Raw genomic sequence first — 16,128 nt, 5'->3', positions numbered from 1 at the left:
TCATGGCCTGTTCTTCTCCCTCCTCACAGAACTCCTTCACGAACAGCACCCCCTAGAATAAAATTCTGATAGAAACCACATGTTAAAGCCTACCAATTTTAACTGAATTTGACCAAAAATCCCAAACTGATTTTAGCTTAAAAATACCTTGATACTGAGTTAGTAGGAGAGCTCAGAGAACCGCAAGGAGGCCCCTTCTCAGCAGTCACGTACCATTCCAAAGAAGCCTGGTCTGTCCTCAGGTACATGAAGCTCTGGGTACACATTCTCCAAGAACCATTTGAAGTCCTTACATTTCAGCTTCTCTCGAAGGAGTCTCCTTTCTGTCACATCTCCATATGGCTCCTGAAAGAAAAAAAAAAAGAAAAAGAAGAAAACGATTAAAAATAACCCCAACCAGAGCAGATGCTCTCTTTTAAATTATCTTTATACATTATTAGGAACCGTATGCTAAAGTGATGAGTAGGACTTTTAGCCAGCAAAAATCCTCATGTTTGGGTGCTAGATTTGATTTCATTATCCTTACATTTGTTAAATGTTGACAAAAAAGAATTGGAACAGTGTACATAAAGCTCTAAAATATTCTAGAGGACAGTTTGTCTGAGAAAACTCCTCAAATCTGCAAGTAAGGAAGTCCTTGAATACAGATTTCTGAGAACTGAGATGATGTATTGGAAAATGAAACTCTCTTTAGCTGTATAACTGAAAATCTCAAAAGCAGTGAATGAATCTTGGGAATGTTAAACTATTACACCATGCATTTGCAAATTACCTGTACCAACAGTTTTACAATTAGCTGATGAAATTTATAAAATCTGCTAATGTTTCCTTAGAACTTCACAGTTTTGGTGGGTGGAGAGTATGAAGCCTTAAAACTCCAGAGAAAAGCTTTCATGGCAGACGTTTCCCTGTCTATAGATGGAGCAGAGTTCACATCTTTTCATGTCTGTCTTCAAAAGTCTGTCTTTATATTGACTAAGGACTTCAAACAGTCAGGCATGAGATAGCGTTTGCAGCCCCCAGATTTTTATAGGTCATTTGACATACTCTTTCATCAAACCACAGATATATTTGCATTTCTCAAAGATGTGGAAATATCACTGGAAACAAAAAGCTGATATAGAACAGAGGCAAAGATGCGTGCTTGAATAAACAAAGAGCATGACATATTAGCTCCAAGGTCTGAACATTAATCTTGAAGCGAAACTTTATGGAACCAAATTCTGCAGCCATAGCATCAATCATTTTTTCATTATGCCATGGAACTGAATATTTGGATTAGATGAAGTAAAAGGGTCTGAACTCAACCACTGCAACAACTGGTGCATAGAGTTCTATAGAAACCAGAGTGCATCAGTAGGAGCTTTGATACATGCAAAAAAACCCCATACAAATCTCAGATCACATCCATACTGTTACAATAAGCCAATATGCATAATTCCCAATACTAACACACAAATATCCTTTAAAGTTCTGTCATCACAGACATAAGTTGCCCAGAACTTTACAAGAAAAACTGTCAGCATTTATTGCTGTTTTCTCATTGTATACGACAAGCAGAATCAGGCTGGCATTGCCTGTGAGCTCCTGTCTTCAGATATACAAACCCCACATTTCTCAGAAAGTCAGACACTAACAATAAAACCTAAATGGCTTTTATGATGTTAAACAATTATTACAAATGCATGGACTATAATAACCTAATTATCCAGTTTAATCCAAAGGAACACAAGATGGAAGCTAACCAAATTCAGCTTCCCCAGTGTCCTCCAGCACATTGTTTAAAAGCCTAATGGTTTCAAGAGCACTTTTCCCCCCAGCACATCTACTGGGGAAGACCACTCAAACATGTGGGGCGCTCCCTGTTCCCCTGTCTGGTCCCTAAGCTCTGCTCCAGCACAGCCAGACGTGGGTGCTCAGCAGCCCACCCATGACAAGCACAAAAGCAGAAAGCCAGCACTTAGAAAACTTGCTGTGCAAAGAGAAGTGCCTGAGGAAATTAAGCACCTCCAGAAATAGGAAACAGCAAAGAATTATTTCTTTTAGGCCTGAATTTAGAAATCTGTGCCAGAGGTTCATTTAAGGCATTGTGTGGATATTTCAGTGTTAGTCTCCCAGCCTACGGGCCCCTCATGATAAGTACATCCAAGCTATGAATTTGCACACTGTTACTGTTTTGACCTACTCAATTTTGTTAATATTTATCATTCTGAAAAATACAAATGATCTTGTATTTTCTTCCTCACAGACAATAAAGATATTAACTGTTTGTTTTTTTAAAAAACCCATCAGAACTGACACTTCAGACATTTTATTAGGGACATGTTCATCTGAGTTCCCAGGACTGACTTTAATTACTTTAATCTTTGCAATATTGATTTTATTGGGATTTTTTTAATCAAATGTCGTGCAGCAATAAATCAAACAGGAAAATCCATTTTGTCTTACATCAGTCCAAAGCTTTACAATTATCACAAGATAAGTAATATTGCTAAAGATTATTACCATGCTGTTCACTTAAAGAGCTACTGCTTATTGAAACTTGATGATTAACATTCGTCAAGTGTGTGTCTCTTCTGTAATTCTTCATTGATAGAACTCTGTATGAGCTGTTTCACAGAAGTGCACATTTTAGGCTAAACAGCTCCACCTTCCACCTTACCTGAGTCACCTTGCTTAACTTTATTCCTTCACTTATTCATTCATTCATTTAATATTGACAGAGATTTAGCTGCCTTCAAGTCTTACAGAATTTCTAACTTTTTTCTATATTACTATACATGCACTGACTCTATGCTTGGAACAAGTTTCAGAAGAAATAAGAAGCAAACATAACAAGCACTTCATGTTAAATATTAGCTTAATTAATAGCTATTTCACTGAAAATAAATTCTGAGTTTTAAATAAAGATTTAAATAAACACTGAAATTCTAAGAATATGGGACTTGAACTCACCAGGCGAGCATGTGGGTTTCGGTGGTAATAAAGTTCTTTATATTCATCCATCCACACTTCAGCTGCACGCACACTGTTTGCCAGAGCTTTGGACCGTGAGTACGGAGCTTGCTTGGGGAAAACATGACCTACATGGGAGCAAGGGTGGATCTCAAGACTTCCTCCACACTGCCATATCTGAGCAAAGAATTGACATTGTGAGTCATTACTTTGAATCTTTGCAAGCAGAAATATCACAGTATCACAGTATGTTAGAGATTGGAAGGGACCTCAAAAGATCATCTAGTCCAATCCCCCTGCCGGAGCAGGAACACCTAGATAAGGTCACACAGGAATGTGTCCAGGTGGGTTTTGAATGTCTCCAGAGAAGGAGACTCCACAACCCCCCCTGGGCAGCCTGTTCCAGTGTTCCGTCACCCTCACTGAGAAGAAGTTTCTTCTCAAGTTTAAGTGGAACCTCTTGTGTTCCAGTTTGTACCCATTACCCCTTGTCCTATCATTGTTTGCCACTGAGAAGAGCCTGGTTCCATCCTCGTGACACTCCCCCTTTATATATTTATATACACTAATAAGTGTACAGTAACAATAAGCCTTTGTAAGAATAACACCTCAAGAATATCACAGCATACTATAAGCAACATGGAGAACAATTTTGTTTCTCATTTGATGAATAATCCTTGTGAACTCCGAGCAAATCACTGGGAGTAACAAGGAGATAAATCCATCTCTGGTTTTATATGGTGTGCAATTATTGCCTCCTTAGCTTTATTTCTCTGAAGGCACGGTAAGAAATGGTCCACAATATTTCTGCAGGTCTTTGGGCTACAATTCAAGTTATACAGGCCTTATTTAAGCAAAGGAAGAAAGAACAAGAAAAAGATGAGAGGCATGATTCTTGTCCAAATTAAGAAACTGATGACCAGTAACTTATTTCTTACCAGAAATCTTTGCCCATATTCTACTGGAAAAACAGGGTAAGGTTGTCATAGCATTGGACAATGGTAAGTTGTGTTCCCATTTCTACATGCACTCTTCAGAAGAGAGGCATAGGTACCTGGTCATAAAATAAAACTAACTTTTTTCATTGAAAAGCTAGGAAAGGAACTGAAGACCCAACACATGAGAAGAGAAAACAAATTCTGTAACTAATTCATGGTGGTTAAATCAGCAAGAGTGAAACAACCTCCCTTATTTAAAGCAATATTCCTACTTGCTGTCAAGGAAAATACTTGAACCTGAATGTGGAATTGGCAGAACTCACTCTGTCCTTGTGCTCATACTCATGCCTCTGGCTCCCCAGGTCAAGGAAATTGTACACCCCTTGAGATAAAGCCCATAAATGACCACTGAGGGAATACATTAGCCTCAGCACTCTACAAATTTTTGTAATTGTCTCTTCTCTTTTCAAAACCACAGGTTTTTGGCAGTTCATCTATACACCTATACTTTCCCATGAGCCATTCTGTTCTCAAGTTTGATGTAATGAAAGGAAAGCACAGCTAGGTATTTCCTACGTAATAGTGTGCGAGATCACAGTTTTGTTTCTGGAGAGTGCCCAAAACACGGTTTCTGAAACTTACGTCATATGGAAGGAAAGGTAGAACATGCCACTACTCCTGAACAAACTATCACCAATAACTCCAACAGACTTTCAACAGAAGATTTTCGAGAACTAGCACTCCAGCAAGCTAATTCTCCTAGTGTATTCAACCACGCATAGGTGGCACCTCATCTTTCCTTTGTAACTGGAGGACATAGGAAATTAGCTGGAAAATGCTTAAAGGGTAGAGGTCTGACAACATTCTTGTATAATGCATACATTTCTAATTACATACTATTCAAATAAACACAGCAGGAGTGAAAGCTATGAGGAGGCAAATAAAACTTCTCTACCTAACAACGACAAAAGTTCAGTGATGGGACTCTTCTCACCTCTCTCCCTGAGACTTTCAGGGGCCTAGAAAGCCACTACAGTTGAAGGCACTTCTTAAGTTACTCATGATTTCTATTTTCTTAATTTAGAAATCAATTAACATCTCCACTGATTTGGTTTTGGATAATGACATCAGACCTTCATGTATGGCACAATACTGTGCTTAACAGAACTGTAAGTGCTCTAACACATCTATTTACTTTTAAAACAAACCGCTTCCTTAAAGGTATAGGAAATTCATTATTCAACTCTAGGGAGCACTGGATAATCTTTACTTCCTGGATTTAAAACTAATTTCTTGCTTTTCATGTGAGGTTTCTCTCATCTTTTTTTTTTTGTTGCTTTTTAGAGAAGCAGTGTATTTGTCATTTGAACTGGAACGTAATTAAAGGAATTATACAAGAAATATAGATTTCTGTACTGATCTGTTAAACAATCTGCATATTTGGACATATAAGTTACACTACTACCATTTTGAAAGCTGATATGAAACCAGCTACCTACTTCCACTTTAAGATCTCCCTTTTTGAGATTCATTTCAAAACAATAGCTTTCTTACATTATTTCTGTATCCAATGTTACTTTTTTTTGAAGTTGAAATTTGTCACACAAGGATACGAGGAACAGACGGACCATAAAGACTACTGAAGTAAAATTGTAGTGAAGTTAAGAGGAAAGCACATTATTCTACTCTCCCATGATAAAGTCTGATTTAAATAGGGTAATATAGGCAGACCATACCTCTGTTAAATTGCTGGCATTAAGAGAATTTCACAACAGCTGAATTTTCATTAATTAAAATTCTAAATATCTCTACAAATTAACCATAGGTTGCTAAGCAATGCTTATTTAATTCTGCCTCTTTCATCAAAACAGTTCAAAACCACTCATCTTCCTATTACCAAAAAAAACCCAAATTACATATATTTCAGCTAAACAATCCCCATAAAGGTTTATTTTTATTTTAACAGAAAACATTTTGGCCTCTCTCTAAGATCAGGTACAAATTAACAGCCTTAAAATAAAGCGAGGAATTCAATAGAGAAACTGAAGTTGATCACTAAATGCTAAGTAAGTGACTCTGAAGATTTTCCCCTAAAACGATTTCAATCTTCTGTAACAAAGAAACACATTAGATTTAATGTATACTTCCATGCTCACGTGCATGCAAATGTGTTTCTTTACTAGGTCTGGCTACCTTGCAGCTCTCATTATAAAAGCATACTTTTTTCCTTCACTGTACAAGGAAATGAAGGTGACGTTCCTTTTTACTTTCACTTTCATCTGGATGCATGCAGACTATCGATATTTCCTTCTTTCCTTTTCAGAGACAAGATGGTGGCATTATGAAAAGCTACAGTAAATGTTCAGGCCTTGCCTTGGATCCCCATCTCTGCCAGGCTCTCTGGACAGCTGACCTAATGCTGGGTCAATGAACTCCAAATTAGAGAAGCTCTGTAAGCTCTACCATCTCCACTCTAATGTTTTAGGACTCTGGAAGAATTAAGAAATAAAAAATGGATGCCGACTCCTGAACAAACTGGAAAGCACTCAGTTCCATTACCCCTCTCTGCTGCAATTTTACTGGCTGGCTGGTGGCCGTGGTGCTCACCCCTGATCTTCTGGGAGCTGGGTGGGCAGAAGGGCCTCCCCAGCCACTCAAACCCTTCCTGGCTGCTCCCGCCACAAGACAGATTTCCAGATCCAGGCAGAAGGAAGCAGTACTAAATACCAGAAAAAAGACAACCTGAAGCGACTGGAAGCATATGATCCAGGCTCATGGGTTATGAAACTTACTTTCATAATAAATAGTAAATAACTTTCCCTTTTTCCCCATGCATGGTTTTCTCTCATGCTGTGATGGTGGGTTGAAGGACAGACCACAAGGGTATCAAGCGCTGGTCCCCAGAAACAAACTCACACTGCAGTGCTGCTAGCAGGAACAAGAACAGAGTAGGGGAAACCTGGTTGTAGCTTCCCCCCCACCTTGCTCCATGTACAGGAGGACGAAGATGAAAGGGCATGTTTTGCATCCCTCAGAAGGAGACATTTCAATGCCCATTATGCTCATGAAGTGAAATTTTATCTACCCTAATAGCATTAAGCAATCCAAAATCAAGGCACATTGACTCGATCCTGCATTCAGCACGCAGCTTCAATCTCTCTTAGTCATCATGCTTTTAGCTGAAGCTGTGTCCTTGTTGCACCTCTCAAAACCACAGAGAATTTCTTCAGTTTAGAATAATTGAAGCATGAGAAGGAGAGGCTTGAGGAAAAGTCCTTTCATATCATCAGGAGAGGGTGGTGTTCTCAGAGACACGAAGAACAATAATTTACAGTGGTTTTCAGTACACCTGCTCCTAATTTTCAGGTCTGGTAGGTCTAGAAACAACAGAATTAACACTGATTTATCCCTCTTGACCTTCTTGAGTACCGCGAGCAGCCAGAAGAACACAATTAAGCAATACCACCACATTCCGCTCTCTTCCACTGTAATCCTCACTGCAGGAAGCACAAATACAGGGGCTCTATATCAAACAGAAGAAAGCATGTTGCGTACAATGCCCACATTCTACTGGCAATTTGCACTAGTAAAATTAACACACCCAGACACATTTAGTGGCCATTGCAGAACTCTTGGCCTCCCAGAAGAGCAGCTCCATTCACCTGCAGCTCACAGGCATCTACACCGGTCTCTCCGCTTCCTTGCTTGAGCACTTCCCCTAGCCTGTGCGAGCCATTTTCCCACTCTCAGCCTGCTGCACGGCACACTGCGTGCCTGTGGAGGCTGGAGGACTGTCCTGAGACCCCAGGCTTGAGCACCCATGTGCCACGTGGTGGTCTGCTTCTGCGGGGCATGGCAGCATGCTCGTGCAAACCCCACAGTACGCTGGCTCCTGGAGATTCTGCTGCTGCTCTTTTTGTGCTTCTCCACGCTGAAGGAGTAAAGGCACTGCTCAAACATGCTGCTCACCCCTTGGGGTCAAACACCTGGTTCAGAGGAACTCGTGACATCAAAAACGAAACCTGCCGTCTGAGCCTGGTAGAGGTCAACAGATAATGGTACCTTGACTCTAAAGCAGCAGCCAGTGCAGGGGCACTCTCTGTCATACAGGGCAGGGTCAGACCTGTCCTGTCTGCAAGCCTTGATCTCCCTAAAAGCGGAAAGCCAAGAACTGGATGCAGAAAGGGCCACCTTCAAGGATTTCTACAAGAAGCTGTATAAAGCTCCCACAATCCATTTCAGAGGAGAACCACTGCCATCTAGGGCAGTGCTACTCCTAACTACTGCTAGTTAAGGGGCAACCACATTGGTACCACCAAACTGTGACAGCCAGGGTCACAGACAACTGCAGGCATTTCAGAAACGTTAAGCAGAATTCATGATGAGCTGTCAACTGTGGCTGTTGTTGTTTCCAAGCTTGCTACTTTGGGAGAAATTTCTGCATTGGTGCAAATTTCTGCTGAGGTAGCATGTATGATTCTTTGCAGTACCACTTTCAAAAGCAGCATCCTCTCCACCTCACGGGTGCTTGGTCTGGTTGCTTGTGCAACAGCAGACACAAACAAGAGCCTGCAAGAGCCAGTCTTGCTCAGGAGATGCACCTATCCAACATGCTTGCTACTGTTATACTGTATTTGTGGGAGATAACATCATGCTTTTCGATGTAGGTTGCTGATAAACTGGCAGTTTCCTGTCTCTGTTTAGTTTTCTGCTGCAGGGTGTCATAGCTGAGAAACCGGAGAAACACAGCAAGCCCCAGGTCAGTAAGCATCTGTATCCAAAATGTGTGACTCTCTCATTGTCATCACCCCTCCCCATCCTTCAATAAGCAAGAAAAACAGGGATGGTATGCACCGCCAGGCTGCTTTCCAGTTTAACCTACCTTGGGTTGCAGCTGATGATCAACACAGCTTCTTTGGGCTCCCAAGTATAAGACCAATCTATTGCTACTCCTGGCTCCCTGAGCAGCCTCTCAAAAGGAGGTATAACAATAATTTCACCAAGAGCTATTTCATAGAACCTGACCTTGTGACTGAGCAAATATCCCATAGAAAGGAAATCCCTTCCAGTGGAAAGAGGGGACCCAATGCAACAATCTACGTGGGCTACATCAGAACTGGAGACAGCTAGGAGACTCTTGCTTCAGAAGGTCACAGAGCTGATAGAGCTGGATAGGCCGTGCATTTGGACTTACAGGCCAGAAACATTTCCCTATGTGAGTAAGGAGGTGGTCATAAATTCAGATCAAACAGCAATCCCAGCTGAGAAATCCCCCTCCAGACAGAAGCCACGTCAACTCCAGGTCTGTGCTTATTATCCTCCCTTATCCTTATCCTTTGCTTACTTTTATGCTCTCTTTGCTAGGATTTCTACACTACAGGCAGCAGGAGACAGGAACAGCAACCAGGAAGACTCCATGCTTCTCTGGTTAACAAGCAGACATCAAGTGAGACAGCCTGCTGATGCCTCCTTTCTCAAGAAAGTGGTTTTGTAACATTACAGTACTACTTAGCCCTGAAATTTGGTGTCAGCTGGTAAAAAAATCAACACAAAGACATGAACCTGCCTCACACCTGAGCACTGGTCCCTGGTGGGGTACAGCTCTACAGTTCCTGGAGATTTTCCCCATCATCTTTTATAGCTTTTATACAAACTTTTCCTGAAGTGAAACAGAAAAAAGTCTTAAAGAACTGCAGGGACTGGCGCATCCTGCCCCACTGGTAACTGCCACCTGCTGCCTCCTGCTCACTCCCATCAATCACAGTGAGAGCCATGAGTCACATTAGAGAATTATACACATTTCTTTCCAATGATCCTCTTCAAGCTGCAGAACATAAGCTTCATCTGCTAACATCACACCACTACTTATATTTTATGCTGGTGTTCAAAACAAAGACATGTTTCTAAAGATTGTTTTTAAATGGCTATTGGGAAGGAAAAACAGCTACAACAAAGTGTGGGAACACGGAAAAGATTCACATAAATATCTCCCAAAATACTCTCTTAACAGTCGCTTACATTAAAGCCATCTCACCAAGTAAAAGAGCATGAAGAAAGACACAAGAAGCTTGTTTTTATACTCAAGGAAAAAAACCCTTTCAATTGAGCCACTTACCCTGAATGAGAATTCAAGGTTTTCTCCTCCCCAGACTTCCATTCCTGTGTCATATGAACCAAGATAATCAAAGTACTTCTTGCTCACAGAAAATAATCCACCTGCCATGGTTGGAGACCTATACAAAAGAGAATAGTAACTCTGAATTGAATAAAAAAGCAAAACAATTAACAAACCAATGCAACAGATAAAAAATACAGTATATTTTTATTTTCCATTTTCTGTCTTGGCTGGACACAAAGTAACAGTTATCAATTGGTTATCATCAGGCCCCTTAAGTTTAATTTTGTACTAAAAATTTGTATCTGAAACAATGAAATCAGAGATAAGCACTGTGTTAATATAAATTTTTGCAATCACAGTGTCTTTGCAAGTGACAATAAATAACTAGTTTCTCACCTTCACGTAGTAGACCAGACTTTTTCTGTGGCAGAATTATGAGTCAGCTCTGAAATTTTAAGTGCAACATCCTTATATATTTTACTTAAGTGATAAGTAAATATTTGTGCTTTAGTAATTAATAACAACTTTATTGATCCCATATCAAGTGCAAAATCTCTCAGACATCAATTAAGCAGGATTAAGTAAACATAACCCTAAAGAGACTTTTCTTTCTAAGAAGATCTGCCCAGCTGTACTTTTTTTTTGGGCGAAAATCAGGGGTCAAGACCAGATCCTCATCAGACATCATAAGGCCCAGAGCTACAGCAGACTTAAGGGATGTACTTTCAGTAGGCTACTGTGTGCATATATATATATATACATAAACTTGTATTTGTTCAGTATTGTCCCTAATCGTTTGCAGTCTTAAAAAATTACCCTCTTTAACGCATCAAGCATATAATGCTGGTTGGAACTAAATTCATATGACATGTCATGCATTTTACTGAACTGCTGTAAATACTAACAAATTCTACGTGCAGTGATCAGTTACTCTTAATCTGTCAAAACTAATTTTACCCGCCATCTTTTTGAAGCAACACTGTCTTACACTGTCATATGTTGTTTCAAAGAATGGAAAGAGATGAGGTGAGACAGAAGGAAAAGAAGCCCAAACTCCATAACCAGTCAAGCTCTTCTGTCTCACTCCAGATTTCATCTTTCCAAACATAGCTGTCAGTGACACCACTCTCAGTACTGCTGCTTTCTCCAGACACTTGCTGCGCTCACAGTCCTTGGGCTAACCATGAAGATTTATCCCTCATCATTTTCCCCTTGGCATGCCAAACATAATTCTTCACGTCATGGAGAATAAAAGCATCATATTTATATCAAAGGCTTTAAAAACATTTACTCTATTTTGAAACTTTTTTTAAGGAGGATGTAGACTAATATATGTTGAGAAGGATTAAATTACTGCCTCACTTTTCCAACCGAAAAAGCCCCCTCAGTTGAGGATAAGTTCATTAATATTTGTGAAGTACTGGGTATTATTATCATCATAAGTAACCCAGAAAACACTGAGAAAAATTAATCATTCTGTATCTGTTGTAGTCTGCAAGATATTATAAGTAAAAGCAAGGACTAACAAAATCATGATGTTAAAAACGCCAAACACCTGCTTAATTTCTTACAATACACTGCTGAATACAGCAACCCTCAGCTATCAGGCTTTTGTCTATACTGCCCATTTTCCAGATGCATTGCTTGGTACTCTTACCTTACCTCTCCTAAAAATACAGCATGGATTGACAAATAATATTGACTGACTATAACACAAAACTAAAACCCCCAAGACAGACATCTGTGTGAGCTCCTGAGCCCTTAATAGAAACAATGGTGGGTAGAGCTGTACCATTTCATCTCAATAAAGAACTGGCAAGCTAGTTCACCTTTGAAAAGAGCTCAAGAAACCACCACTATTAGTACAGCTTAGATAAAGTCTTCGAAACTACTTCTGCCCCCTTACTAGTTGATGATTTTTGTCCCTTTTCATCATTGACCATGATACGTTTTTTACAACATGGGTTAATCTGTTACAATCTTTCCATGTTCGAGTTTGCCTGCAGGAGCCAAGAGGTCACTTGTGCAATAAGGATTCTATATGGAAGATTACAGAGGAATTTCAGCTTTAATATTTTTCCAGGAGTATGGTAAGCTGGAGCTATTTATCAAAAAAAAAGGGGGGGGGGGGAGGAGAACTAAAATGTAATTTTTAGTAATATGTTCATTTCTCAAACATTTTTCAGCACCTGGCATTTTCAAGTGAAATCAAGACCGCTTGCAACATTCACAGTTTCAGAAGATGCATGAAATGTAACCTTATCACATCAGTCTTGGACTTCCTCCGCTTTTGTTCTCTTTCAGGGGTACTATGCCAAGTGAAGACCAGCCTCCAGTCAAATCCGCCAATCTGTGGCTCACCAGCATTTCCCAAGTACTCAAATGTATTCCAGTCAATAACATCAATAACAGGGCAGACGACAGCCGATTCTTCTTCCGCAATCCTAGTATGGTTTTAAAAGAAAAGGTTGACCTCCATTAGAAACTTATCCCAAAAACTGTAACTGTCAAGAACAGAGAATGCCTTCCAAACAGGAAGTTTTAACTCTTTTACAGTTCATGCTGCAATACAAGGAAATAACGGCTACCAGAATAACTACCAACTTCTTGCTGAGGATGCATCAGGAGGATACATCAGGATGGACTCAGCCGTAGGCACCTGGCAAGCATCAATCTTCCTGGACAGTGGAGGCAAGGTATGCCAGATGGCTTGAGATAACACATTCAGCATCTGGCTTGGCTGCCATTGCCAGCACCACATTCTCAACAAAAATGTCTATTTTGCTTTATACAGGCAGCTGTGTTTAAGATATTAAGAGAGCAACATGATTATGTAGTCCTGCAAAGTTGAATAGTTAGCTAGCCTCTTGGCCCTTAAAGTAACAGTTGTTCTTGTAGCTGTGATCATCTGCAAAAAGTTATACTGAACACTACAACAGTAACTCAAAAAGAAGCCATGAGCTCAAACAAAACGCCACGCAACATGGGAATTAGATCTCCAACAGTGAAACACACACAAAGGAGGCCTCCAGAAACCCTGGCACCATAGGTGATAAAAAAGGAGAAACAAGGTAGTGCTGCAGAATAACATACCTATCAGCAAGGCCGATCTAAAGACAGTTAAGATCTTTATCATACTACAAATACATCAGAGCTGACAACATTTTTGCAGGTCTACTTCTGCAAGGACATAAACCCCTTCCTCCCTTTTCTCATTACCATGCAGGGCTTTCTGGATCCCTTTCCAAAAGCATTTCCCTTACAAAAGGCAGTGGGATTCTTCGCTTTCACCTCAACCTCTGGAAAGGCCCCTCTCAATACTAGGAGAAACTTCAAGAATGCAAGCTCAAGCTAAGTTCTCTTAAATCACTCTTTAGCAATCTTCTCTACACTAGTCTCAGACATCTCCCGTTAGTTCAATGAAAAAAAGTGACTTATTTAACGGTAAGATTCTTGTACTTATTTTAGCCCTGATTTTCTGATATGCATATTCCAGAAAAGGAGGAAAACTGAATGCATTATATTGACAAACAAGGAAGAGATGTGAGGTATCTGTCATTCAAAAGGAGCTAGTTTCTCATGAGATTATTAAGCTTAAAACCCGCAGGCTGACCAAAGGGCTCCAACTGTGAAATCAGAGCAGCTTGTGATGGTTAAATGCATCACAGAAAAGCAGTGGCTCCAAAGAAGTATTGTCTGAGCTGAGATCAAATGCCTTAAGTATGAAATGGTCTCTTGTTGCTGGAGGGAAGATGCAACACAGCTGTTTTCTTCTTTAGAATCTCCCATTGAAATCTTGTTTGGTAGAGCACACAAAAGGGCTTATACAAATATTGCTGTCTCCTGTCTCACTTGCATACAACTTGTGTACAAAGCAATGAGAATGATATGTACAGATAGGGAAAAAATCCCAATAAAATGTAAAAATGCTTTGTTGCTCCTGTAAATGAAAAGGAGTAAAGACTAGTAGTTGGCACGTTATTTCAGTTATGAAAGGAAACAGGTAAGTGAAAGGACATCACCTTTTCTATAAGTTAAGAATTAACTAGATGATACAATTCACAGGCAACTTACAAATACAACTATGTTTGCACTGCAAAATGCTAACACTGTTGTACTGCTCCCACACATTTGAGTCACATACACCATGCACACATCCCCTTAGAGATGTATGTCTGCATCTTCAGCTAGAAGGGCAAAAATTCCAAGACACATCCTATGCTAACTTTTTACAGCAGGTGAATTACTGCTCTTAAAATTATCCCAATCCTTCCTCAAGATTGCCATCTAGTGGCTTGCTAAAGAAGTTAAGAAATTACAGAATCTCCACAGTTAGGTACCGGTATTTTTTTCAGAAGACAGTCTTTATAACTGCTTATTCTTTGCTTTTTACCCCTTTTCCTTTGTTCACACTGTCTAAATTATCCATAGCTAACCCAAAATAACTGGAATATACTTGGTGTGAAAGTCAGAAACAAATTAAATATGACAATTTATAAATTATTCCAGATACAATTTCAAATGGGCACGGAGAGTTTGAGAACACAAGTTCCACTAGGAATCAGAAAGACTTGCATGCCTCAAGACAGTCTCTTCTTTTCAAAATCTCTCTCCAGTTTGCACAGAGCTGTTTTTAATAGCCCTTCTCTGAAGCTTACAGAACCTGGTGGGAAACGTTATATGAAATCAAACCTCTGACCTTGAGGAAAGGATTGTACTGTATCTATCAGTATCTGCTAATAGCATCCAAAGGAGTGAAGACAAGCTTTATGCTTTCAGCACACGGAGTGAAAGCAACACAGCCTTGTGCATGCGATGTAGGTGCAGCAGCATCCTGCGGTGAGGTGTAGCAGTGGCTAACTGACACCAAGAAGTGTATGGCTGCTGACTACACAAGAGTGAGGCTTTAAGAATATAGTAATTATTCTGAGTTGTAATAGAGAGCCAATATTCTGGTTTTTAGGGGGCTTTGTTGGGGCTTGGGGGAGTTCTTTGTGTTTTAGTTTGGGTTTTGGAGGGTTTTTGTTGTTGTTGTTTTTTGGTTTTGGTTTTTTGGTTTTTTTTTACTAATGGAAGTTTTCTGAACTGCCCAACATATCTGCAGTACAGATGAAAAACTACACAGCTGAACAGTGTCCCAGGACAGATGGTGTCCAAGCAGAAATCAGTACTGACATATTAACTCCTCCCTTGTCCTATCAGTTCTGATGCTTCTTATCAGAACTGGTTTGGAAAGATGGATTTGCTCAGGACTTGGAAGATGAAGTTTACCGACTTCTATTCCAATCTGCTTATGTGCATGTTGCCCTGCAATAGGGGATGCATCTTTCCAGACCTTCTTATCCACCATCCAGGCTGAGAGAAGAAACTACGCTTCCCAAGGTAGTTTCAAGGCTAGGGGACGACTCCTCTGCCTTAAAACAAAGCCTTCTCTTCTCTGAAGAAAAAGAGCAGCCTGGAGCAAACAAAAATCCACCTCCCAATCTTCCACTCTTCCATTCGCTACCTGACCTCTGGGAGACAAACACTCACAGTGCCTCAGTGAACAGACTGTGGTAACCTTCAGTAAATGTCTGCACAGAGTCATTTTTTCCACCTCAGAAGCATGCAAAACTGTCTCTTCTCCCAGAGCATCACCTCACCTTGCCAGCAGCGGCTCCAGCCAGCCCTCGTGGCATTCACAGTGGCAGTCCAGAAACGTCAGTATGTCTCCTTTCGCCACAGATGCACCCAGCAGCCGGGCTCGAACCAGCCCCTCTCTCTTGTTGGCACGGATAAGACGCACCTTGCGCAAGCCAGCCACATAGTTTTCCAAAGTCTCCTTTAAATGTTCTGGAACAAGCATCAACAACAGAAAAAGACAAAAAAATTAGTTCTGGAATGATTGGTTTAGGTCATGCCACAGAAAGCTCTTTTTCTCAGTAACATATTACTTACACAGTGCATCTTTAACTCTGATTCTGCTACACTGTCCGAGTTAGGAAGGGACAAGGAAAAAGCACAGAACTTGGACGGATGCAGATCACTGCTACTTTTAAGAAACTGAGTGCTCCATATTCTCCTCTGTGATTAGTTTTCAAATTGTTAAGCGCTTCTAAAACATTATGTAAAACTTTC

At 40.3% G+C, this 16,128-nt stretch overlaps 1 protein-coding gene across 1 annotated transcript in view; it reads right to left on the bottom strand.

Annotated features, from left to right (window-relative positions):
* The window catches only part of GALNT12 (polypeptide N-acetylgalactosaminyltransferase 12), a gene marked incomplete at both ends in the record, with an annotated part of 49,311 nt that overhangs the window by 17,111 nt on the left and 16,072 nt on the right, over positions 1-16,128 (bottom strand). Inside the window, 5 exons of the mRNA XM_080611512.1 lie at positions 214-345; positions 2,956-3,132; positions 10,009-10,126; positions 12,270-12,455; positions 15,654-15,843. Of these exons, the coding sequence (XP_080467638.1) occupies positions 214-345; positions 2,956-3,132; positions 10,009-10,126; positions 12,270-12,455; positions 15,654-15,843 (803 nt within the window). The remainder of the gene's footprint in view (positions 1-213; positions 346-2,955; positions 3,133-10,008; positions 10,127-12,269; positions 12,456-15,653; positions 15,844-16,128) is intronic.

The sequence above is a fragment of the Psittacula echo genome, assembly GCF_963264785.1.
Source record: "Psittacula echo genome assembly, chromosome: 2".
In the NCBI taxonomy this organism is placed as follows: domain Eukaryota; kingdom Metazoa; phylum Chordata; class Aves; order Psittaciformes; family Psittacidae; genus Psittacula; species Psittacula echo.
This window is presented reverse-complemented; position numbering and strand designations above follow the sequence as displayed.